The 26,403-nt window shown below is 45.6% G+C and overlaps 1 protein-coding gene across 4 annotated transcripts in view; it reads right to left on the minus strand.

The window, feature by feature from the left end:
- LOC137352577 (chromosome partition protein Smc-like) overlaps positions 1–26,403 on the minus strand; it is a 106,867-nt gene that overhangs the window by 44,413 nt on the left and 36,051 nt on the right. For all 4 annotated transcript variants that reach the window (XM_068018243.1, XM_068018263.1, XM_068018253.1 and 1 more), the window contains 2 exons: positions 18,007–18,191; positions 16,879–17,033 (listed from right to left, as the gene is read on the minus strand). In XM_068018243.1, coding sequence (XP_067874344.1) covers positions 16,879–17,033; positions 18,007–18,191 — 340 coding nt within the window. The remainder of the gene's footprint in view (positions 1–16,878; positions 17,034–18,006; positions 18,192–26,403) is intronic.

The following is a 26,403-nucleotide window of genomic DNA, read 5'->3' on the forward strand; positions in this document are numbered from 1 at the left end:
GAAAATTATTAGAACTAAAGGCTGACAAATACCCAGGACCTGATGGCCTGCATCCAAGGGTCTGAAAAAAGAAGTGGCGGATGAGATAGTAGATGCATTAGTTGTGATCTTCCAAAATTCCCTTGATTCTGTTAAGATCCCAGCAGATTAGAAGAAAGCTAATGTAACACCTCTACTCAAGAAAGGAAGGAGACAGAAAGCAGGAAACTACAGGCCAGTTGGACTAACATCTGTCATTGGGAAAATCCTAGAATCCATCATTAATGAGGTTACAGCAGGACATTTAGAAAATCATAGTGCAATCAGGCAGAGTCAACATAGTTTTGTGAAAGGGAGATTGTGTTTGACTAATTTATTAGAGTTCTTTGAGGAAGTAACAAGCAATATGAATAAAGGAGAACCTGTAGATGTGGTGTACTTGGATCTCCAAAGGCATTCGATAAGCTGCCACATCAAAGGTTACTGCACAAAATAAAAACAATCTATAACCTCATGGCCCAGCATATCCCCCACTCTACCATTACCATCAAGCTGGGGGATCAACCCTGGTTCAATGAAGAGTGCAGGAGGGCATGCCAGCAGCAACATCAGGCATACCTCAAAATGAGGTGTCAATCTGGTGAAGCTACAACCCAGGACTACTTATGTGCCAAACAGCAGAAGCAGCATGCAATAGACAGGGCCAAGTGATCCCACAACCAATGGATCAGATTTAAGCTCTGCAGTCCTGCCACATCCAGTTGTGAATAGTGGTGGACAATTAAACAACTAACAGGAAGAGGTGGCTCCACAAATATCCCAATCCTTGATGATGGGGGAGCCCAGTACATCAGTGCAAAAGATAACGCTGAAGCATTTTCAACAATCTTCAGCCAGAAGTGCCGAGTGAATGATCCATCTCGGCCTCCTCCTGAAGTCCCCTGCATCACAGATGCCAGACTTCAGCCAATTCGATTCACTCCATGTGATATCAAGAAACGACTGAAGGCACTGGATACTTCAAAGGCTATGGGCCCTGACAAAATTCTGGTCATAGTACTGAGGACCTGTGCTCCAGAACTTGCTATGCCCCTAGCCAAGCTGTTCCAGTACAGCTACAACACTGGCATCTACCCGGCAATGTAAAAAATTGCCCAGGTATTTCTGTCCACAAAATGCAGGACAAGTCCAACTCGGCTAATTACTGCCCCACGAGTCCACTCTCAAACATCAGTAAAGTGATGGAAGGTGTCATTGACAGTGCTATCAAGTGGCACTTGTGTAGCAATAATCTGCTCTGTGACACTCAGTTTGGGTTCCGCCAGGGCTACTCAGCTCCAGACCTCATTACAGCCTTGATCCAAACATGGACAAAAGAGCTGAACTCAGGAGGTGAGGGCAGAGTGACTGCCCTTGACACCAAGGCAGCATTTGAATGAGTATGGCACCAAGGAGCCCTAGCAAAACTGGAGTCAATGGGAATCAGGGAGAAAACTCTCCACTGGTTAGAATTGTGCCGAGCGTAAAAGAAGATTGCTGTGGTTGTTGGAGGTCAATCATCTCAGCTTCAGGACATTACTGTAGGAGATCCTCAGGGGAGTGTCCTAGTCCCAACCATCTTCAGCTGCTTCATCAATGACCTTCCTTCAATCATAAGGTCAAAGTGGGGATGTTCGTTGATGATTGCACAATGTTCAGCACCATTCGTGACTCCTCAGATACTGAAGCAGTCCATGTAGAAATGCAGCAAGACCTGGACAATATCCAGGCTTGGGCTGATAAGTGGCAAGTAACATTCGCGCCACACAAGTGTCAGGCAATAACCGTCTCTAACATGAGAGAATCTAACCATCTCCCCTTGACATTCAATGGCATTACAATTGCTGAATCCACTACTATCAACATCCTAGGGGTTACCATTGACCAGAAACTGAACTGGAGTAGCCACATAAATACCGTGGCTAAAAGAACAGGTCAGAGGTTAGGAATCCTGCAGTGGGTAACTCATCTCCTGACTCCCCAAAGCCTGTCCACCATCTACAAGGCACATGTCAGGAGTGTGATGGAATACTCTTCACTTGCCTGGATGTGTGCAGCAAAAACAACACTCAAGAAGCTCGACACCACCATCAAGCAGCCCACTTGATTGACACCCCATCCACAAACATTCACTCCCTCCACCACCGATGCACAGTGGCAGCAGTGTGTACCATCTACAAGATGCACTGAAGCAATGCACCTGAGACAGCACCTTCCAAACCCGCGACCTCTACCAACTAGAAGGACAAGAACAGCAAATGCATGGAAACACCACCACCTGCAAGTTCCTCTCCAAGTCACACACCATCCTGACTTGGAACTATATCGCCGTTCCTTCACTGTCATTGGGTCAAAATCCTGGAACTCCCTTCCTAACAGCACTGTGGGTGTACCTACCCCACATGCACTGCAGTGGTTCAAGAAGGCAGCTCACCACCACCTTCTCAAAGGCAATTAGGGATGGGCAATAAATTCTGGCCTGACCAGTGACGCCCAAATCCCATGCACAAAAAGTTAGTTTGCAGGTACAGCAAGTGATAAGGAATGCAAATGGAATGCCGTCGTTTATTGCGAATAGAATGTAAAAGTAGGGCAGTTTTGCTGCAGCTTTACAGATCTTTAGTGAGAACACATCTGGAGTACTGTGTAAAGTTTTGGTATCCTTACTTAAGAAAGAACAGAACTGCATTAGAAACAGTTCAAAGAAGTTTCACTCGATTGATTCCTCGGATGAAGGAGTTATCTTATGAGGAAAGGTTGAACAGGTTGGGCCCATACCTTTTGTAGAAGAATGAAGGGTGATCTTAATGAAACATATAAGATCCTGACGGGACTTGACAGGGTGAATGCTGAACGGATGCTTCCACTTATGGGTGAGACTAGAACTGGGGACACAGTTTAAAAATAAGGGGCCTCCCATTTAAAATGGAGATGAGGAGAATTCTTTTCTCTTTGAGGGTCATTAGTCTGTGGAATTTGTTTCCTCAGAGAGCAATGAAGGCTTGTCAGGACTTGAAAGTTGCAGCTATGAAGAAAGGTTGGATCAGCTAGAACAGAGGAGGCTGAGGGGTGACTTAATTGAGGTGTACAAAATGGTGAGGGGCCTAGATAGACAGGAAGGACCTGTTTCCCTAGTGGAGAGGTCAATTACCAGGGGGCACAGATTTCAGGTGATTGGTAGAAGGATCAACCACCATCTTATCAAATGGCAGGGCAGCCTCGAGGAGCCAAATGGCCTATTTCTGCTTCTAATTCACATGTTTCTATGTTCCCCACCCATACTTAAGAATGCTTTTGTACTAATCCAACTAAGCTCTTGTATCCATTATAATCTGATGAGGTAGAAGTCAAGAACAAACCAGCAACAACTTTAAATAGCTTTGTGCTCCTGCATCCCTCCCCATGCAATATTTGTATTGTATTTGTTTCAAACTTGACAGAACAATATTGCATTACCAACATACTTTTTCATCATTTTCAAACACATTTTACAACAGTAAAAAAGCACCTTTTTATTACATATTGCAGTGGTCGATTGCAGGTCATAATTCTTTCTCCTTGCAAAGCATTTGTTCATCTATAGCACACATGATAGGCTGAATTTTGTATGGAGGTTACGGGTCCCGGCAACAGCACCTGAAGTGGGTGCTGCTTTCGCTCGAGTGTCATGTGGTCAGTCATGCGTGACCACACAGCGGCCGGCCCAATTAACTCACGGGAGGCGCGCGGCCTGGCCAATTACAGAGCGGAAGTGGTGGCATCAGCTGTCCGAATGTTGCTGTTGGTCATCCTTTCCATTCTTGCTTCCTTGTTAGATGTCATCTACAGCCTTGCCTCCTCGATGCACTGCTTGTGATGGAGTAGGCTGCGTCTGGTCAGCTCCTCAGCTTTGTCAGTGTGCACTGAACCTGGGCGCTAGGCAGGTGTTGGCCCCATATTTAAAGGGCTGCCAGCCCTTTATGCATTGCTGCCTTGTTTTAAATGATTGCCTAACCCACTGTGCCAGTGAGTCTAGAAATAGGAAGATAGTGCAGCTAAACACGTGGCTGAGCAACTGGTGTGGAAGGGAGGGTTTCAGATATCTGGACCATTGGGCTCTCTTCAGGGACAGATGGGATCTGTACAAGAAGGACGGGTTGCATCTAAACTGGAAGGGCACTAATACCTTGGCTGCAAGGTTTGCTAGCGTCACTCGGGAGGGTTTAAACTAGTGTGGCAGGGGGGTGGGAACCAGAGCAATAGGACAGCTAGTGAAGTAAATGAGGAGGAGATAGTAAATAAGGCCAGTAGGACTAAGAGGAAGAGCAGGCAGGGAGATGTTGCTGAACACAGCGGGACTGGTGGTCTGAAGTGCGTTTGTTTCAATGCGAGAAGTATAACAGGTAAGGCAGATGAACTTAGAGCTTGGATTAGTACTTGGAAATATGATGTTGTTGCTATTACAGAGACTTGGTTGAGGGAAGGGCAGGATTGGCAGCTAAATGTTCCAGGCTTTAGAAGCTTCGGGCGGGTTAGAGGGGGATGTAAAAGGGGTGGGGGAGTTGCATTACTGGTCAAGGAGAATATCACAGCTGTACTGCGGGAGGACACCTCAGAGAGGTCATGCAGCGAGGCAATATGGGTGGAGCTCAGGAATAGAAAGGGTGCAGTCACGATGTTGGGGGTTTACTACAGGCCTCCCAACAGCCAGCGGGAGGTAGAGGGGCAGATATGTAGACAGATTTTGGAAAGATGTAAAGGTAACAGGGTTGTAGTGGTGGGTGATTTTAACTTCCCCAATATTGACTGGGACTCACTTAGTGCTAGGGGCTTGGATGGGGCAGAATTTGTGAGCAGCATCCAGGAGGGCTTCTTGAAACAGTATGTAGATAGTCCAACTAGGGATGGGGCCATTCTGGACCTGGCATTGGGGAATGAGCCCAGCCAGGTGGTCGAAGTTTCAGTGGAGGAGCATTTCGGGAGCAGTGATCATAATTCCATAAGTTTTACGGTACTTGTGGATAAGGATAAGAGTAGTCCTCGGGTGAAGGGGCTAAATTGGGGGAAGGCTAATGATAATAATATTAGGCAGGAACTGAAGAATTTAGATTGGGGGCGGCTGTTTGAGGGTAAATCAACATCTGACATGTGGGAGTCTTTCAAACGTCAGCTGATTAGAATCCAGGACCAACATGTTCCTGTGAGGAAGAAAGACAAGTTTGGCAAGTTTCGGGAACCTTGGATAACACGGGATATTGTGAGCCTAGTCAAAAAGATAAAGGATGCATTTGTCAGGGCTGGAAGGCTAGGAACAGATGAAGCACTTGAGGAATATAAAGACAGTAGGAAGGAACTTAAGCAAGGAGTTAGGAGGGCTAAAAGGGGTCATGAAAAGTCATTGGCAAACAGGATTAAGGAAAATCCCAAGGCTTTTTATACATATATAAAGAGCAAGAGGGTAACCAGGGAAAGGGTTGGCCCACTCAAGGACAGATATGGGAATCTATGCGTGGAGCCAGAGGAAATGGGTGAGGTGCTAAATGAGTACTTTGCATCCGTATTCACCAAGGAGAAGGACTTGGGTGGATGATGAGCCTAGGGAAGGGAGTGTAGATAGGCAAGGGAAGAAATGGCTGGGGCCTTGACAGAAATCTTTGCATCCTCATTGGCTACAGGTGAGGTCCCAGAGGACTGGAGAATAGCCAATGTTGTTCCTTTGTTTAAGAAGGGTGGTAAGGATAATCCAGGAAATTATAGGCTGGTGAGCCTTACGTCAGTGGTAGGGAAACTATTAGAGAGGATTCTTCGGGACAGGATTTACTCCCATTTGGAAACAAACAAACTTATTAGCGAGAGACAGCATGGTTTTGTGAAGGGGAGGTCGTGTCTTACTAATTTGATTGAGTTTTTTGAGGAAGTGACGAAGATGATTGATGAGGGAAGGGCGTTGGATGTTGTCTATATGGACTTTAGTAAAGCCTTTGACAAGGTCCCGCATGGCAGACTGGTGCAAAAGGTTAAGTCACACGGGATCAGAGGTGAGCTGGCAAGTTGGATATAGAACTGGCTCAGTCACAGAAGACAGAGGGTAACAGTGGATGGGTGTTTTTCTGAATGGAGGGATGTGACTAGTGGTGTTCCGCAGGGATCAGTGCTGGGACCTTTGCTGTTTGTAGTATATATAAATGATTTGGAGGAAAATGTAGCTGGTCTGATTAGTAAGTTTGCGGACGACACAAAGGTTGGTGGAGTTGCGGATAATGATGAGGATTGTCAGAGGATACAGCAGGATATAGATCGGTTGGAGACTTGGGCGGAGAAATGGCAGATGGAGTTTAATCCGGACAAATGTGAGGTAATGCATTTTGGAAGGTCTAATGCAGGTGGGAGGTATACAGTAAATGGCAGAACCCTTAGGCGTATTGACAGGCAGAGAGATCTGGGCGTACAGGTCCACAGGTCACTGAAAGTGGCAGCGCAGGTGGATAAGGTAGTCAAGAAGGCATACGGCATGCTTGCCTTCATCGGTCGGGGCATAGAGTATAAAAATTGGCAAGTCATGCTGCAGCTGTACAGAACCTTAGTTCGGCCACACTTAGAATATTGCGTGCAATTCTGGTCACCACACTATCAGAAGGACGTGGAGGCTTTAGAGAGGGTACAGAGGAGGTTTACCAGGATGTTGCCTGGTCTGGAGGGCATTAGCTATGAGGAGAGGTTGGAAAAACTCAGATTGTTTTCACTGGAACGACGGAGGTGGAGGGGCGACATGATAGAAGTTAACAAAGTTATGAGCGGCATGGACAGAGTGGATCGTCAGAATCGTTTTCCCAGGGTGGAAGAGTCAGTTACTGGGGGACATAGGTTTAAGGTGCGAGGGGCAAAGTTTAGAAGGGATGTGCGAGGCAAGGTTTTTACACAGAGGGTGGTGAGTGCCTGGAACTTGCTGCCAGGCGAGATGGTGGAAGCAGATACGATAGCGACGTTTAAGAGACATCTTGACAAATATATGAATAGGAAGGGAATAGAGGGATATGGGCCCCGGAAGTGCAGAAGGTGTTAGTCTAGGCAGGCATCAAGATCGGCGCAGGCTTGGAGGGCCGAATGGCCTGTTCCTGTGCTGTACTGTTCTTTGTTCTTTGTGTTACATAGAAAATAGGAGCAGGAGTAGACCATTTGGCCCCTCGGGCCTGCTCCGCCATTCAAAAAAAAAATGGCTGATCGTCTCATTCAGTACCCTGTTCCCGCTTTCTCCCCATATCCCTTGATCCCTTTGTCATTAAGAAATATATCTATCTTCTTGAATATATTTAATGACTTGGCCTCCATTGCCTACTGCGGTAGAGAATTCCACAGGTTCACCACCCTCTGAGTGAAAAGATTCCTCCTCATCTCGGTTCTAAATGGCATACCCCATATCCTGAGACTGTGACCCCTGGTTGTGGACTCCCCAGCCATCGGGACCATCCTCCCTGCATTTAGCCTGTCTAGTCCTGTTCGAATTCTATAGGTTTGTATGAGATCCCCTCTCATTTTTCTAAACTCTCGTGAATATAGGTCGTCGACCCAATCTCTCCTCATACGTCAATCCTGCCATCCCAGGAATCAGCCTAGTAAATCTTCTTTGCACTCCCACCAAGGCAAGAACATCCTTCCTCAGGTCAGGAGACCAAAACTGCACACAATACTCCAGATGTGGTCTCACCAAGGCCCTGTATAACTGCAGTAAGACATTCTTGCTCCTGTACTCAAATCTTCTTGCAATTAAGGCCAACATACCATTCACCTTTCTAATTGCTTGCTGCACCTGAATGCTTGCTTTCAGTGACTGGTGTACAAGGACACCCAGGTCTCGTTGCACCTCCCCCTTTCCCAATCTATCACCATTCAGATAATAATCTGCCTTTCTGTTTTTACAACCAAAGTGGATAACCTCACATTTATCCACATTATACTGCATCTGCCATGCATTTGCCCACTCACCCAACTTGTCCAAATCACATTGGAGCCTCTTTGCATCCTCCTCATAGCTCACTTTCCCCCCCAACTTTGTGTCGTCTGCAATCTTGGAAATGTTACATTTAGTTCCCTCACTCAAGTCATTAATATAAAATGTGAACAGCTGTGCCCCAAGCACTGATCCCTGCAGTACCCCACTAGTCACTGCCTGCCACCCATTTATTCCTACTCTCTATTTTCTGTCAACAAATTCTCAATCCATGCCAGTATATTACCCCCAATCCCATGCGCTTTAATTTTGCACACTAACCTTTTATGTGGGACCTTATCAAAAGCCTTCTGAAAATCCAAATACACCACATCCACTAGTTCTCCCTTATCTATTCTACTAGTTACATCCTCAAAAAACTCCAGTAGATTTGTTAAGCATAATGTCCCTTTTGTGAACCCATGCTGACTTTGCCTAATCCCGTTTATGCTTTCTAGGTATACTGCTATCACATCTTTTATAATAGAATCTAACATTTTCCCCACTACTGATGTAAGGCTAACTGGTCTGTAATTCCCTGTTTTTTTTCTCCCTTCTTTTTTAAATATTGGGGTTACATTTGCCACCTCCAATCTGCAGGAACTGCTCCAGAATCTATAGAATTTTGGAAGATGACCACCAATGCATCCACTATCTCCAGGGCCACTTCCTTTAGTACTCTGAGATATAGATTATCAGGCCCTGGGGATTTGTCAATCTTTAACCCCATTAATTTCCCTGGAACTATTTTTTTTATTAATACTGATTTCCTTCAGTTCCTCCCTCTCATTAGACCTTTGGTTTCCCTAACATTTCTGGGAGGTTATTTGTGTCCTCCTTTGTGAAGACAGAACCAAAGTATGTGTTTAATTGTTCTGCCATTTCTTTGTTCCCCATTATAATTTCCCCCATTTCTGTCTATAAGAGGCCTACATTTGTCTTCACTAATCTTTTTCTCTTCACATATTTATAGAAGGTTTTACACTCAGTTTTTATGTTCCCCACAAATTTACTCTCATACTCTATTTTCCCCTGCTTAATCAACCTCTTTGTCCTCTTTTTCTGAATTCTAAGCTGCTCCCAATCGTCAGATTTGCTGCTTTTTCTGGAAATTTTATATGCCTCCTCTTTGGATCTAATACTAACCCTAATTTCTTTTGTAAGCCACGGTTGAGCCACCTTTCTGGTTTTATTTTTGCACCAGGCAGGAATGAATAATTGTTGTAATTCATGCATACATTCTTGAAATATTATCCATTGCCTATCCACCGTCAACCCTTTTAGTAAAGTTGCCCAATCTACCATAGCCAACTCGTGCCTCATACCTTCGTAGTTTCCTTTAGAATCAGGACCCTAGTTTTGGATTTAACTACTTCCCTCTCCATCTTAATTAAGCATTCTACCATGTTATGGTCGCTCCTCCCCAAGGGACCCCACACAAGATTGTTAATTAATCCTTTCTCATTGCACAATACCCAGTCTAGTATAGCCTATTCTCTAGTTGGTTCCTCAACGTATTGGTCGAAAAAACCATCACATACACACTCCAGGAAATGCTCCTCCACAGTATTATTGCTAATTTGGTTTGACCAATCTATATGTAGCTTAAAGTCACCCATGATCATAGTTGTTTCCTTATTGCATGCATCTCTAATTTCCTGTTTAATGCCATCCCTTACATCCCCACTACTGTTTGGGGGCCTATAGACAATCCCTACCAGCGTTTTCTGCCCCTTGGTGTTTCTTAGCTCCACCCATACAGATCCACATCATGATTTTCCGAGCCAATATCCTTCCTTGCTATTGCATTGATTTCTTCCTTTACTAACAACGTTACTCCTCCTCCTTTTTGCTTGCCCTTCCTAAATATTGAATACCCCTGGATGTTCAGTTCCCATCCTTGGGCACTTTGCAGTCATGTCTCCGTAATCGCAACTATATCATAACCACTTATATCTATTTGCGCTGTTAATTCATCTACCTTATTGCGAATACTAAAGATGTTAAAGTATTAAAGATCCCTTCTGCTGACTACAATGCAGAAGACCCTGAAGGAGCTGAATGGGAGCGTGCTGCAAATACAGCAGAGGGAAGACACCGGGTGGCCCCACGATTTAGCGATGCCTCCCTGCCGGTCTTCCTCCGCTGCAAGGACAAGGCGGGAGGTCCCCTTCCCAAGGGACTAGAAGAAGCGACCGTCCCATCTGACTAAGCAAGCCTGGATAGAGATTGCGTAGATTTTTCATAGCGTTTTCCTCTTCAAGGTCGACGCGTGGCAATGCGAGGGAATTTTCAGCAACACGTCACCTGCTGGAGCTGCAGCGAGAGGTAAGGGAACACCTGACAGAACTGCCAGAGGCTAAGCACATCCCTGTGTAGTCATTGGAGGAGTCCATCCGGGCTGTGAGTGCTGCCATGCCTCAGGCTGGTGACCCTCATGGACAGCTAGCTGCAGCAAACCACTCAGTGGATGCCAGAGATTCACACAGATCTGCATATCATCACCTTGTCCATGACCTCTATGCAGCAGTGGCAAGGCAAGAGGAGGATGAGGCACTCGGAGTCTCCACCAGATGCTCATCCTTCTCAGGTCAGCAAGGAGGTACAAGTGTGCCATGCAAGGGAGGAGAGGCGGCTGCCTAATGCATCTGGAGGCTCTCCTCAGGACACGCAGAATATGGACAGCAGTTCCTCAGCCCCTCTGCCAGTGATCCCAACGCCACTCAACAGAGGAGGGTCCTGTGCCTGTGCAGGAGCCCCTCAGCATGCTGGGGCCCTCCAAGCCTCAGGAAATCAGAGGACGGCCGCCAACATCTTCCCAAGCCATGGGACAGGCTGGTCCGTAAATTGCCTCCACCTCAGTTGCAAGCACAGGGATGGCACGATGTGGGAACACAAGCAAGTAAGTTAAGAAGAGCACCTGGATGCACTTGGGTTAATGGGTGTTTAGATTTTGTAGATGTTAAAGCTTTATTATGTTGTGCCACTCAATAAATGTTAGAGTCACTGCTGTTGGTCATCCTTTCCATTCTTGCTTCCTTGTTAGATGTCATCTACAGCCTTGCCCCCTCAAATAGCTACTAGTGATGGAGTAGGCTGCATCTGGTCAGCTACTCAGCTTTGTCAGTGCGCAGTGACCCTGGGCGCTAGGTGATGGAGTGCAAGATGAAGTAGGTAACAGCAGGTCCACGTAAAGGTGAAGCTTTATTTCACTAATTGTGAAAGGGCATCAGGGTCACAAGAAATGGGTGTCTGAGATTGACCCAAGCTCTGTTGTACGTCTCTCATTATCCCATGCCTCTGGTCCAAGGGGCTCCTCATCCTACGCCGCCTGCTGAGTAGCATCCTCCACATCCTCCTCATTCAATAAGGAGTGGCGATTGATTATGCCCTCATTATTCAAGGCCTCATCCCTCTGCAGTGCTAGGTTGTGTAGAGCACAGAAAACCACCGTGATGCGCGAGACCCTCGCTGGGGCATACTGAAGGGTTCCACTAGATCGATCTCGGCACTTGACTCAATGGCCCGCTTGATGTTTGCCCAGGCAGACCCATGACAGGTATTATACCTCTCCTCCGCTGCAGTGTATGGGTTCCTCACAGGCATGAGCAGCCATGTCTTCAGTGTGTAACACTCATCCTTGAGAATCCAGCCCTGAAGTGCGTCGGTGGCCAGAACAGCTCTGGCAGCTGGGATTGCTGAGGTATGTAGGTGTCATGGCTGCTTCCCAGGAACTGTGCACACGCCTGAAGGATCCTCTTTTGATGGTCTCAGACTAGTTGTACATTGATGGAAAGGAAGCCCTTTCTGTTGATGAAGGTCGCTGGGGGGGTTCTGTGGGAGCCTTGATGGCCACATGCATGTAATCAATGACACCCTGCACCTGGGCGAATCCAGCGATGGAACCAAAGCCGATGGACCTCTCAGCCTGACTGTCTAAGTCAGTTCAGTAGCACATATAGTCGCCAGCCATCTTGAATATGGCCTTGGTCATCTCCTTGCTGCACTGATAGGCTGCAGCCTGGGAGACCCCACACATGTCACACATGTGGATCCCTATAAAGATTCAGAGGTGTAGAAATTGAGACCCACGGTGATCTTCAGCACCACTGGCATTGGGTGTCCATGAAAGCCATGGCAGCCCTGAAGCATGGCACAGAAATCAGTGATAACCTCCCAGGAGAGCCTCAGTCAATGATGACACTACCATTTGGACATCTGGTGATAGCATAGCCGTGCGCATTAGAATCTCTCCGGGGGATAGGGCCTTGTTCATGCAGGAGGCTGTTGGTGCGTCCCTCTGCCCCCTTCTTCAGCATACTCACCTGGACGTTGGCCCTCTTGCTGCTCCCTACATTCCTGCTGTGCCCTGCCGGTGTTTACATCTCCTTCCCTCTGTGTTGCTCCTCCTCCTCCACGGTGGTGGGGTGGGGGGGGCGGGGGTGGGGGCCACAAAGACTGGATGAATCAGGCACATGGCAGGTGGGCTCTCTCACAGTCCTGCACATTCTTTGCGGTCCACATCCCCCAACACCTTTCCCTGGCTAGTCCCTTGGGAGCAAGTGCCACTGCCCCAATGTCACCCTTGCAACATGACCCTTCTGTTGGTGCTGCCACCTTTACCCCCTTTCTATCATTGTCTGGCAATGGCCTCCATTCGCCACCCTCCCTTCCAACACACATTGGGTCTCAGTATGGCTGGTTGGCACAGGGAGCACTGAAGTCTCACCTCCTTTAACCAGGTGGGGCTCTGAAGCCCTGTGGTTCTGTGTGCCATTCATAAAACTCTAAAAGCAACTTAAAATCCAAGTTAACTGCTGTTTTAACCACCTTAATTGATCTGCTGCCACATCGCAGTGAGAAGTCTCCCCTCCAGGGTTCCTGCTGCACATAAAATTCGGAATTGATGTCACGACGTTGGACTTCTGGCCGAACACGTCCTGATCACATTTTACGGCTTCCTCCCTCCCCCCCACCCACACACCACCAACTCCCGCTTTCAGTGACTCAGTAAAATTCTGGCCAATATTTCAAAATCTATGTGATGATGAAAATGATACCCATACAACATAAAATACTTGGTCTACTTATTGACAAAGCAGAAGTAGGTCCAAGTGTTGTGTCTGCTGAGACCTGCCCTAGGTGATGGTCCAGCAGTCAAATAATGTTATGGTGACTCCACTGTAGCATCTTGGAACCCATACTGCATTCTGATGTTTAATACATGGTGCAAAGTTTCACTCTTCGAGTCTGTAGATGGTTATAAAAGGTCCTCACTTTAGCTTTCTCTTAACTGAGTGCGTATACAATCATACAGCACAAAAGGGGACCATTCAGTCCTCGTGTAAGTGCCAGCTCTCTGAAAGAGCTATCCAATTATTCCCACTCACCTATTCTTTCCTCATAGTCGCGCATTTTATTTTCCGTTTCAAATCTTTTTTGAAAGTTAGTACTGAATCTGATTCCACCATCCTTTCCAGTAGTAAATGTCAGATTATAACAACATGGTGTATAAAAAAACCCTCATCTTTCCTTGGTTCTTTTGCTGATTATCTTAAATCTGTGTCCTTTGGCTACTGACCCTCCTGCCTCTGGAAACAGTTTGCCCTTAGTTACTATATGAAAGCCCTTAATGATTTTGAACACCTCTATTAAAACTCCTTGTCTCTCCACATAACTGAAGTCCTTCATTCCTGCTACTATTCTAGTAAATCTCCTCTGCACCCTCCCCAAGGCCTGGACATCCTTCCTAAAGTGTGGTGTTTAGAATTGTGCACAATACTCCAGCTGAGGCCTAACCAGTGATTGCTAAATGTTTAGTATAACTTTCTTATCTGGTGCACAATACATTATGGGATTACTCCAATTTAGCAGGCATGGTATTCAGTGCATCTCACTCACTGGTAGGTGAAGCACATCAAAGACATAACACTTTACCTAACTTGGCAGTGGTCTGTATAAACACTGAGTGCAACAAGGAAAGATGTACTGTTCTACAGAACTGTTATTCTTGTATATTGGAAACAAACATCCACATCCAAACATCGAAGATAGTAAAAGTTAAACCATTCATGTGGTACTCTCTGTTAGCTACATTTACCGTAAATAATTCAGTAATGCATTACTGCTCTGGAAAGTTTGATTGATAGATTGTGACATTCTAATTTGCATGCATGAAACAAGTACATGTCTACAAGGAATAGTGAATCATTTAAACCAGAGCCACTGTGAATGCATAAACTAAATCTTTGTGTAATAATAAATTTGAACATTATCACAATAGTAGCTTTCAGCTGAATAGAATCTAATTACCAACAGGAAAATGTTACACATCAGCCTGTTGCAATTTATTAACTTCTTGGCAGGAAGGTTCAGGCATTTGCCCAAGTGCCCTTTTCTCTTCATACACTGGTTAGATTTCCTACCTGGTTGATGACTTAATATTCGCTCCTTCAAATATTAAAAGTTGTAATTTAAGGTTTTAAAATCTTTCAGATCTCAAAAACACCACAAATGCTATTAAAGTTAGCATGCCAAATTATGTCCTTCTGGGCAGATATGAATGAGTACCTTACATACATAAAGCTTTAGCTGAAATGTGTCTTCACAGAACAATATGACTAATATAATTTCCTCTTTCCTACTTTCTTAGTTAATTTCACAGTTCTGTTTCCTTTAAGTTTACTTTAACACCAGCAATTTAACCAATTTGATCTAGTTGTAACCTTATCACCTATTTTCATCTGAATAAAATCTAATTACCAACAGAAAAATGTTACACAAATAGCCTGGAAGCTTCTTGCTTCTGTGCTCGCTGACCTACATTGGCTCCTAGTTATGCAACGCCATGATTTTAAAATTCTCATCCTTGTTTTCAAATTCCTCCATGGTCTTGCTCCTCCCTATCTCTGTAATCTCCTCCAGCCCTACAACCCTCTGAGATATCTGCAATCCTCTAATTCTGGCCTCTTGAGCATCCCCAATTTTAACTGCTCTACCATTGGCACCGTGCCTTCAGTTGCCTGGGCCCTACGCCCTGGAATTCCCTCCCTACACCTCTCTGCCTCTCTTTCCCCTTTAAGGCACTCTTTAAAACCTACCTTTTTGACTAAGCTTCTGGTCATCTGTCCTAATATCGCCTTATGTGGCTCAGTGTCAAATTTTGTTTTAGAGCGCTCCTGTGAAGCACCTTGGAATGTTTTCCTACATTATAGGTGCCCTATAAATACAAATTATTGTTTTATGTCCAAGATCTATCTCACCTGCTTGGCCTCCAGCACCACCTTGATTGATTAGCTTTGCTTAGTTTTTTCATTCTTCAGTATTTTATGATTCATTTTCCATAATCACTTTCAGTGGTTTTAAAAAAATGTCCCATGTAGTGTAAAATTAAACTATCTGGATGTACTTGGGTACCCGGTAATTTTATTCTTATTAGAAGAGAGCCCCCCTTCAGACATTCAAGATTCTAGCCAGTTCTTCGCTTTTAAATTATTTTTCAGATTTTCCTCCTTTTCTCCTGAAGGGTTCGATTTCTGCTGGGTACATTTCCAGGCTCTTTTATGATGGTGTTTTCTTTTAAATTTCTTTTTTCTTTCTCCTCAAACTAACCGCTTTATTTATTAACATACAGGTACAACTACCCAGTAGCAGCATCAGCAGCAGGGGGCATGCTCAATGTATTGCCCTCAATATGGGGGAAGGTTTTCATCTTCACCATCTGGCTGATAATCTGGTGGGGCAGAGCCCCCACTCTTTGTAGAACCTGCCTTATTTCATTCTAGGTAAACCAGGTTTCAGAGATGAAAATGAAAAGCTAACCAGACCTTCAGTTTCCAAAACATATGTTTCCTTTCTCTTAGTGTAGAGGCCTGCCAAGATGATGCACCTGCCACCTGGAATGTACAGGAATTTGGGACATCGCATGAGCCCCTTTGAAGCAGTCCTGACCACACAGAAACCAGCTCAAGTACAGCTATCTCAGGGGAATCAGAAAAACAAGGTCGTGCTGGAGCATCTAGTGAAGCACACAGCACAAGTGAGGAGGAGCAAGTTTGTGATGCTGCTGGGCTTTCGCCTTCCTTTTTTTTTCTTATGGTCTGACACCATCTGCGCATGGACGGATGAAAGTCTATATAGCATGGGGTTATTATTATGTGTCTCGATGGCTGTATTTGTGCTTTAAATGAGGCTGCGTATATGCTCCCAATGTGCTCCTGACTCTCTGCTAGAAGTGTCAGCTTGGCTCAGTTGGTAGCACTCTCGCCTCTAAGTCACAAGGGTCTGGGCTCATGTCCCACTTCAGGGCTTGAGCACATAAATCAAGGTTGACACTGTTGGAGCTGCTGCCTTTCAGATGAGATGTAAAACTGAGGTCCCATCTGCTTGCTTATGTGGATGTAAAGGATCCCATGGCACTATTTTGAAGAAGAGCAGGGGAGTTATCCCCAGTTTCCTGGCCATTATTTATCCCTCAATCAACAGTGCAAAAACAGATTCTCTGGTCATTATCACATTGCTGTTTGTGGGAGTTTGCTGTGCACATACTGACTGCTGTGTTTCCTACATTACAACAGTGACTACACTTCAAAAAGTACTTAATTGGCTGTAAAGCGCTTTGAGACGTCCAGTGGTCATGAAAGGTGCTATGTAAATGCAAGTCTTTCTTTTCCTTTTAAATGTGTACAATTTAACCTTCTTGTGTCGAATGTCCTTTTCTCCTTTTTAAAAATACTTAAGATGGTGGTCAAGTGTGGATTACTGGCACAATGGTAAGTGGGCATCAAGGGAAAGTCATAGCATGGCAATGAAATAAAGCATTATTTTGGAATTCTTTATCTCTGATTGGCTAACTTGAAGTTCGATCTCTTCCCCACTCCCCACCAAGATAGTACCTGAAATCACGTGTGATTTTATCCTGCATGGTGGCTGTATTGGAATAATACTTTTCCTCCATTTCATGGAGAGCTGACTGCACTTTTAAAAGCTCCAGACGCTTTTCTCCGAGCTGTGTCTCAATCACCTTCTCTTGCTCTGACCTTTGTTCAATCTGGAAACAAATTTAAACAAAATAAAGTTCACTTAATTAGCATGGTTTCAATTTGCACATTAAATCAGAAGATTTTCAGCATTTGTTTTTAACAGCATTTTATTGAAATTTGGAATTTAAAAAAAAACTTATTAACTAATGTCCTACAGTGTTGCTTACGGTGAGGTGCAGCTCTTGTAAGACTAGTATGCCATGTTGAGCCAGTTAGTAGGAGGAGGAACACTGATTTATTAGCTTAGGGAGTAGCCTTGGGATCTGGAAGCATGGGGATGGAAAATGGGATCTAGCAATACTGGAAGAGGTTGCAGGATCAAGCACTCTTTGAGGAGTGTTTTAGGGTCCAGGAGAACTTTGGAGATGGGTTCTGAGTGCATTGGAGATGTTGCATAAATTTGAGATCACTAGGATATAAGTTTTGGGATCTGGAAGCATTGGAGAAGGGTATCCTGGGCTTACATAGAATTACAAAGTGCCATAAAGTGTGAACCATTTTGGTTCAGACCTCATTTAAATGCATGCTGAGGGTACCAAATGGGAACCCCACTAGCTGGTTATGGGAGGGCAGGAGATCAGTTGATTCCTATGAGGAGCTAGCTGGCAGGTCTGCCTGGTAGAAGGCTGTTGATCCTGGGGTTGCCTTCAAATGATCTGGCCAGGGGCTTAAATTTTCTTGTGGGCACAGGAAGAGCAGAACTGGCTCCACAAAATTAAAAGCAAAACATTTCCTGGCCTATTTTTTGAGTGGCCTTTACGGGCTACTGTTTAGGCTACTCAATGCCCATGTTCACCTCAGAATTGCAATAGGGATCCTACAATCGATGTAGAAGCCAGATTTGCATATTTAACCAAGCTGTGTACTGCTTGCTCATTTACAGGAACTTTCAGTTCAATTCAAATGCCTCACCACTTAATTTGAACTATCAGTGACTTAAATTTACCAAACACGGACATCTGATGGACATGCTGAACTAACCTGTTGCTTTATAATGCTGACTTTATGCTCATTGTTCTTTAGGTTAGTGAGCTGTCGTTCCAGTTCCTGTTTGTTCTGCAGCAATTCCATTTCTTTGTGTGAGAGCTCCCTGTCTGAAAGCTCCTTCATCTTCTTCAGCTGCACTATTTTGTCCACAAGAGACTGTTTTTCCTTCAAATGAAAATCTGCAGTTTGTAAATAAATTACATTCATGTGAGAACTTTTCAAAATAAAAATAAAACCATTTTAATGCACCTTTATAAATCATTTTTCATAGTAAAGGGCAGGCAGGTTTGTCATTTGTCATATATTGTATCCCAAAGTACTTGGTAATCTGTTGAAAATTATTTCCTACTGAGCAAAACAACAACTTGCATTTATGTAGTGCCTTTAACATAACAAAAACCTCCCAAGGTGCTTCACCCAGCTCCACCTCACCACCACCTCTCACAATCCCTCAACCGTCTCCCATTTTTCACACTGCTTTTCTGACGTCCAATACTAGATGAACAGAAATTTCCTCCAGCTAAACATTGGGAAGACCAAAGCCAAAGAGTTGAATTTTAACGTTTGGACCCACTCACAGCAGGGAAGGCTGGCAGTGGGTTGGGAACCTGAAAGATCATGAAGTGTTTTTTTTCATGGTACTTTAACTGAGCCATGGCATTAGCATCCTGCTTCCGGGTTTCCTGACTAAGCACAATGCATGAGTGTGATCAGGATCTGCACCTGACTATTGAGCCTCAATATTTAAAGGGATCTCGGTGACGGACAGAATGGAAACATCCTGCAACTGGCAACTGAGAAAACAACTGGAGTGATGGAGTCTCAATGAGGGAGTCTCCCTGGAGATCATGCCCACTGAAAAATTTTGTTCCCAGTGGAAGGAAGCCTGCCTCTGAAGACAAGCAGGCATGGCTGTAAATGGTTGAGAAGGTGAGCAGGAGTGTGGTCTCTCACTCATGGATACAAAGAGGTTCAATGACCTCAGCAAGGCAGGAAAGATGAGTAAACATGTCACATTCAGGTACTAACCCCTACGCATTGACTTCCCCAGCATTCTCCTGCACAGCACTCCTCAAATCAACACTCCTCACAGATGCAACCATCCCTCTTTCTCGAGACACCTCCTCACTTCCCCATCTGAACAGTCAATATGACACTCACCCTCATCTTATTGCCATCACACACCCATCCATCACCGTCATCCTCCACAAATGTCATTTCATTTCTCACACTCAATACTCTTCTTCCTCTCCTTGCAGAAGAAAGCACAGATCACCAGAGAGAGACAGAGAATTAGGGTGGGGATGGCCCTCCAGTCATAGCCACCCTGACCGCTGTGGAGGACAACGCATTGGAGATAAGCACTGTGTTAGAATGCAAGGCTGTTGGTGATGCAGATACCACATGGCACACAAACATCCATGTTGACCTGACATCCAATGCCACTGAAATATGATGATCTGCACTGAGCAAACTGATGGAGCTGTGGGCGGACAAGTCTTGGGTTCTGATGGACTTCATTCTCGAGTCTTAAAAGAGGTGTCTAATGAGGTAGTAGATGCATTGGTGTTAATTTTTCAAAATTCACTAGATTCTGGAAAGGTTCCATCAGACTGGAAAGTAGCAAATATAAACCCTCTATTCAAGAAGGTGGGGGGAGGGGGGGGGGGTGGAGGGAAGGGGAGGCAGAAAACAGGTAACTATAGGCTAGTTAGCTTGACGCCTGTCATCCTGTCATGGGGAAGGTGTTAGAATCGATCATTAAGGGGGTTATAGCTGGGCACTTAGAAAAACTCAAGGTAATCGGGAATAGTCAGCATAGTTTTGTGAAAGGGAAATCATTTTTAACCAATTTATTGGAGCTCTTTGATGGAGTAACATGTGCTGTGAATAAAGGGGAGCCCATTGACGTACTGTACTTGGATTTCCAGAAGGCATTTGACAAGGTGCCATATAAAAGGTTACTGCACAAAATATGAGCTCATGGTGTAGGGAGTAACATATTAGCATGGATAGAAGATTGGCTGGCTGGCAGAAAACAGAGTATGCATAAATGGGTCCTTTTCTGTTTGGCAGGATGTGACGAGTGGAGTCCCGCAGGGGTCTGTGCTGGGGTCTCAACTATTTACAATTTACATCAATGACTTAGATGAGGGGAGTGATGGCATGGTAGCTAAATTTGCAGATGACACAAAGATAGGTAGGAAAGTATGTTGTGAAGAGGACATAAGGAGGTTGCAGATCGATATAGATAGGTTGAGTGAGTGGGCAAAACTCTGGCAGATGGAGTACAATGTAAGAAAATGTGAAGTTGCTCACTTTGACAGGAAGAATAAAAAAGCAGAATATTACTTAAACGGAGAACGGCTGCAGAATTCCGGGGTGCAGAGGGATCTAGGTGTTCTTGTAGATGAGTCACAAAAAGTTGGTAATTTGCAGCCGATGCAAAACATGGAAGCATTGTGAACTGTGAGGAGGATAGTGTAGAACTTCAGAACGATACAGACAGATTGGTGGAATGGGTGGACAAGTGGCAGATGAAGTTCAATGTGGAGAAATGTGAAGTGGTTCATTTTGGTAGGAAGAACATGGACAGACAATATAAAATAAATTATACAATTCTGAAAGGCTGCAGGAGCAAAAGGTGTATATGTGCATAAGTCATTGAAGGTGGCAGGACAGATTGAGAGAGCGGTTAATAAAGCATACAGTATCCTAGGCTTTATCAACAGGGGCATAGAGTACAAGAGCAAGAAGGTTTTGTTAAACTTGTATAAAACACTGGTTCAGCTTCAGCTGGAGTACTGTATCCAGTTCTGGGCACCGCACTTTAGGAAAGATGTGAAGTCACTGGAGAGAGTGCTGAAAAGATTCACGAGAATGGTTCCAGGGATGAGGAACTTCATTTACCAAGATAGATTGCAGAAGTTGGGACTGTTTTCCTTGGTGAAAAAAAGACTGAGAGGTGATTTGATAGAGATATTCAAAAGCGTGAGGGGTCTGGACAGAGTAGATAGGGAGAAACTTTCCCACTCGTAAAAGGATCAAGAACAAGAGGGCGTATATTTAAGATAATTGGCAAAAGAAGCAATGGTGACATGAGGAAAAACTTTTTCACACAGCAAGCCTAGGATCTGGAATGCACTGCCAGAGAGTGTGGTGGAGTCTGATTCAATCGAGGCACTTAAAAGGGAATTAGAGAGTTATCTGAAAAGGAAGAATGTGCACGGTTGTGGGGAGAAGGTGGGGGAATCGCATGAAGTGAATTGCTCATTCAGAGAGCCGGTGCAGACATGATGGGCTGAATGGCCTCCTTCTGCGCTGTAACAATTCTGTGATTCTGTGTGATTCTGTGTTTTGTAGCCTTTTACTTCAAGTTTATATCCAAGCGTTTTTAAATGTGATGAGGGTTTCTGCCTCCACTACCATTTCAAGCAGTGAATTCAAGACCCCACCACCCTCTGAGAGAAAATCTTTCTCCTCAACTGCCCTCTAATCTGGGTGGCACAGTGGCGCAATGGCTAGCACCGCAGTCTCACAGCTCCAGCAACCCGGGTTCAGTTCTAGGTACTGCCTGTGTGGAGTTTGCAAGTTCTCCCTGTGACTGTGTGGGTTTCCACCAGGTGCTCTGGTTTCTTCCCACAGCCAAAGACTTGCAGGACGATAGGTAAATTGGCCATTGTAAATTGCCCCCAGTGTAGGTCGGAGAATTGTGGGGATGTGGGAGGGAATATGGGATTAAACCCCACTGCCTTGTGGGCACCTCAGGAGAGACCAAGGCTAAGGGAGTAAACCCTAACAGCAAATTTGGAGCGGAACCCCGAAGGAGGTCATGTGTCACCTTTGGCATGTTTCCGGCAGTTCCTGCAGCCATACCGGTGCCGAAAGTCATGCTCTACACTCCTTTGGACCCCACCAGGAATGCCGAGAGAGGGGTTTTGACGCTTGGGCAACTCACAAACTTCATGCATGCGCCATGGAGAGGTCACTCCATAGTCGCCTCACAGCGACCAAAACAACATGGAAGGCAACAGTTACGGGTTAGAAGTCCAGATCAACTGGCGTAGAGATTGGGCGCCACAGGTTGCCTTTGTCGGTGGGAGAGGTCATCGCATCTCACTGGACAGCTGCCGCCCGCCTCAAACAGGGCAGCCCCTGGTCAGTAAGGTTCTGTCCCGCCACAGTCCACCTGCTTCAATGGGTGCTTGGAGCTCAGGGTCATTGCCTGACAAGTGGACTGTAACACCGCACCAAACAGCACGACAAAAAAAGGAAAGAAGGTACCAGACCTTCGTTTTGCAAGCTGGAACGTCAGAAATATGTGTCCTGGCCTGTCGGAAGACCTTACACAAATCAACAATTCTCAGAAGACCGCCATCATTAACAACGAGCTCAGTAGACTCAATGTGGACATTGCAGCACTTCAGGAGACACGCATCCCTGCGAGCGGATCTCTAAGAGAGCAAGACTACACCTTCTTCTGGCAGGGTAGGGATCCTGAAGAACCAAGACAGCATGGAGTGGGCTTCACCATCAGAAACTCTTTGCTCAGCATGATAGAGCCACCTTCAAATGGCTCAGAACGCATACTGTCCATTCGACTGTTCACCTCTGGTCCAGTACACCTACTCAGCATCTATGCTCCAACACTCTGCTCCCCACATGAAGCTAAAGACCAGTTCTACGAGGAACTCCATAATATCATTAGTAGCATCCCCAATACCGAACACCTGTTCCTGCTGGGGGACTTTAATGCCAGGGTTGGGGCCGACGATGACTCATGGCCCTCCTGCATTGGGCGCTATGGCATTGGAAGGATGAATGAGAATGGACAGAGACTGCTTGAGTTGTGTGCCTATCATAACCTCTGCATCACCAACTCGTTCTTTCATACTAAACCCTGTCACCAGGTTTCTTGGAGGTACCCAAGATCACGTCGTTGGCACCAGCTGGACCTCATCGTCACAAGGCGAGCCTCTTTAAACAGTGTTCAAATCACACGCAGCTTCCACAGTGCGGACTGCGACACTGACCACTCCCTGGTGTACAGCAAGGTTAGACTCAAACCAAAGAAGCTGCATCATTCCAAGCAGAAGGGCCACCCGCGCATCAAAACTAGTAGAATTTCTCATCCACAGCTGTTACATAAGTTTCTAAATTCACTTGAAAAAGCCCTTCAAAACACTCCTACAGGGATGCAGAGACCAAGTGGGCCCACATCAGAGACGCCATCTATGACTCAGCAATGACCACCTATGGAAAACGTGTGAAGCGGAATGCAGACTGGTTTCAATCTCACTTTGAAGAGCTGGAACTTGTCATAGCCGCTAAGCGCATTGCACTGCTGAACTACAAGAAAGCCCCCAGTGAGTTAACATCCGTAGCACTTAAAGTAGCCAGAAGCACTGCACAAAGAACAGCCAGGCGCTGTGCAAATGACTACTGGCAACACCTATGCAGTCATATTCAGCTGGCCTGTGACACCGGAAACATCAGAAGAATGTATGATGGCATTAAGAGAGCTTTTGGACCAACCATCAAGAAGATCGCCCCCTCAAATCTAAATCAGGGGACACAATCACTGACTAACGCAAGCAAATGGACCGCTGGGTGGAACACTACCTAGAACTGTACTCCAGGGAAAATGTTGTCACTGAGATCGCCCTCAATGCAGCCCAGTCTCTGCCAGTCATGGATGAGCTGGACGTACAGCCATCAAAATCGGAACTCAGTGATGCCATTGATTCTCTAGCCAGCGGAAAAGCCCCTGGGAAGGACAGCATTACCCCTGAAATAATCAAGAGTGCCAAGCCTGCTATACTCTCAGCACTGTATGAACTGCTTTGCCTGTGCTGGGATGAGGGAGCAGTACCACAGGACATGCGCGATGCCAATATCATCACCCTCTATAAGAACAAGGGTGACCGCGGTGACTGCAACAACTACCGTGGAATTTCCCTGCTCAGCATAGTGGGGAAAGTCTTTGCTCGAGTCGCTTTAAACAGGCTCCAGAAGCTGGCTGAGCGTGTCTATTCTGAGGCACAGTGTGGCTTTCGAGCAGAGAGATCCACCATTGGCATGCTGTTCTCCCTTCGCCAGCTACAGGAGAAATGCTGTGAACAACAGATGCCCCTCTACGTTGCTTTCATTGATCTCAGCAAAGCCTTTGACCTCGTCAGCAGACGTGGTCTCTTCAGACTACGAGAAAAGATTGGTTGTCCACCAAAGCTACTAAGTATCATCACCTCATTCCATGACAATATGAAAGGCACAATTCAGCATAGCGGTGCCTCATCAGACCCCTTTTCTATCCTGAGTGGCGTGAAACAGGGCTGTGTTCTCGCACCTACACTGTTTGGGATCTTCTTCTCCCTGCTGCTCTCATATGCGTTCAAGACTTCAGAAGAAGGAATTTTCCTCCACACAAGATCAGGTGGCAGGTTGTTCAACCTTGCCCGTCTAAGAACGAAGACCAAAGTACGGAAAGTCCTCATCAGGGAACTCCTCTTTGCTGACGATGCTGCATTAACATCTCACACTAAAGAGTGTCTGCAGAGACTCATCGACAGGATTGCGGCTGCCTGCAACGAATTTGGCCTAACCATCAGCCTCAAGAAAATGAACATCATGGGAAAGGACGTCAGAAATTCTCCATCCATCAATATCGGCGACCACGTTCTGGAAGAGGTTCAAGAGTTCACCTACCTAGGCTCAACTATCACCAGTAACCTGTCTCTCGATGCAGAAATCAACAAGCGCATGGGAAAGGCTTCCACTGCTATGTCCAGACTGGCCAAGAGAGTGTGGGAAAATGGCGCACTGACACAGAACACAAAGGTCCGAGTGTATCAAGCCTGTGTCCTCAGTATCTTGCTCTACGGCAGCGAGGCCTGGACAACGTATGTCAGCCAAGAGCGACGTCTCAATTCATTCCATCTTTGCTGCCTCCGGAGAATCCTTGGCATCAGGTGGCAGGACCATATCTCCAACACAGAAGTCCTCGAGGCGGCCAACATCCCCAGCATATACACACTACTGAGACAGCAGCACTTGAGATGGCTTGGCCATGTGAGCCGCATGGAAGATGGAAGGATCCCCAAGGACACTTTGTACAGAGAGCTCGTCACTGGTATCAGACCCACCGGCCGTCCATGTCTCCGCTTTAAAGACGTCTGCAAACGCAACATGAAGTCCTGTGACATTGATCACAAGTCATGGGAGTCAGTTGCCAGTGATCGCCAGAGCTGGCAGACAGCCATAAAGTATGGCGAGTCGAAGAGACTTAGCAGTTGGCAGGAAAAAAGACAGAAGCGCAAGGAGAGAGCCAACTGTGTAACAGCCCCGACAACCAATTTTATCTGTAGCACCTGTGGAAGAGTCTGTCACTCTAGAATTGGCCTTTATAGCCACTCCAGGCACTGCTTCACAATCCACTGACCACCTCCAGGCACATACACATTGTCTCTCAAGACAAGGAGGCCAAAGAAGAAGAAGAAAGAAGAAGTATAAATAGGTGGTTGATGGTCGGCACAGACTCGGTGGGCCAAAAGGCCTGTTTCAGTGCTGTATCACCCTATGGCTCTAATCGTTCTAACTATTACTTTACCTCTATGGCCCCTGGTTAATGACCTCTCTGCTAACAGAAATAGGCCCTTCCTATTCACTCAATTTAGGCATCTCATAATTTTATACACCATAATTGAATCTTCTCTCAGCCTCCTCTGTTCTAAAGAAAATAATCCCAGCCTATCCAGTCTTTCCACAGAGCTAAAATGTTCCATTCCTTGCAACATCCTTGTAAATCTCCTCTGTACCCACTCTTGTGCCCAGTACTCGAGTTGTGACCTAACAAGTGTTTTATAAAGTTTGAGCATAACCTCCCTGCTCTTATATTCTATGCCTCAGCTAATAATGCAAAGTGACTAATTAGCCTTCCTAATCGTTTTATCTACCTGTCCTGCTACCTTCACGGATCTGTAGACATGAACTTCGTCCCTCTGCTCCTCTACACTTCTCAGTATCCTATCATTTATTGTGTATTCCCTTGCCATTTGTCCTAACCATACGCATTACCTCACATTTCTCTGCACTGAATTCCATTTGTCACTTTTCTGCCCACTTGACCAGTCCACTGATATCTTCGTTCCTCACTATCAACCACACAGCCAATTTATATTTCATCTCCAAATGTCTTTCTCAATTCCCCCTACATTTAAGTCTAAATCATTAATATATACCATGAACAGAAAGGGACCTTGTACCGAGCCTTGTGGAACCCTTCCACAAACAACCTTCAAGTCACAAAAACACCTAACGACCATCACCCTTTGCTTCCTGTCTGAGCTAATTTCCATTCTACTTGCCACTTGCTCTTGCATCCCATGGGCTTTT

This window comes from Heterodontus francisci, chromosome 3 (assembly GCF_036365525.1).
Source record: "Heterodontus francisci isolate sHetFra1 chromosome 3, sHetFra1.hap1, whole genome shotgun sequence".
In the NCBI taxonomy this organism is placed as follows: domain Eukaryota; kingdom Metazoa; phylum Chordata; class Chondrichthyes; order Heterodontiformes; family Heterodontidae; genus Heterodontus; species Heterodontus francisci.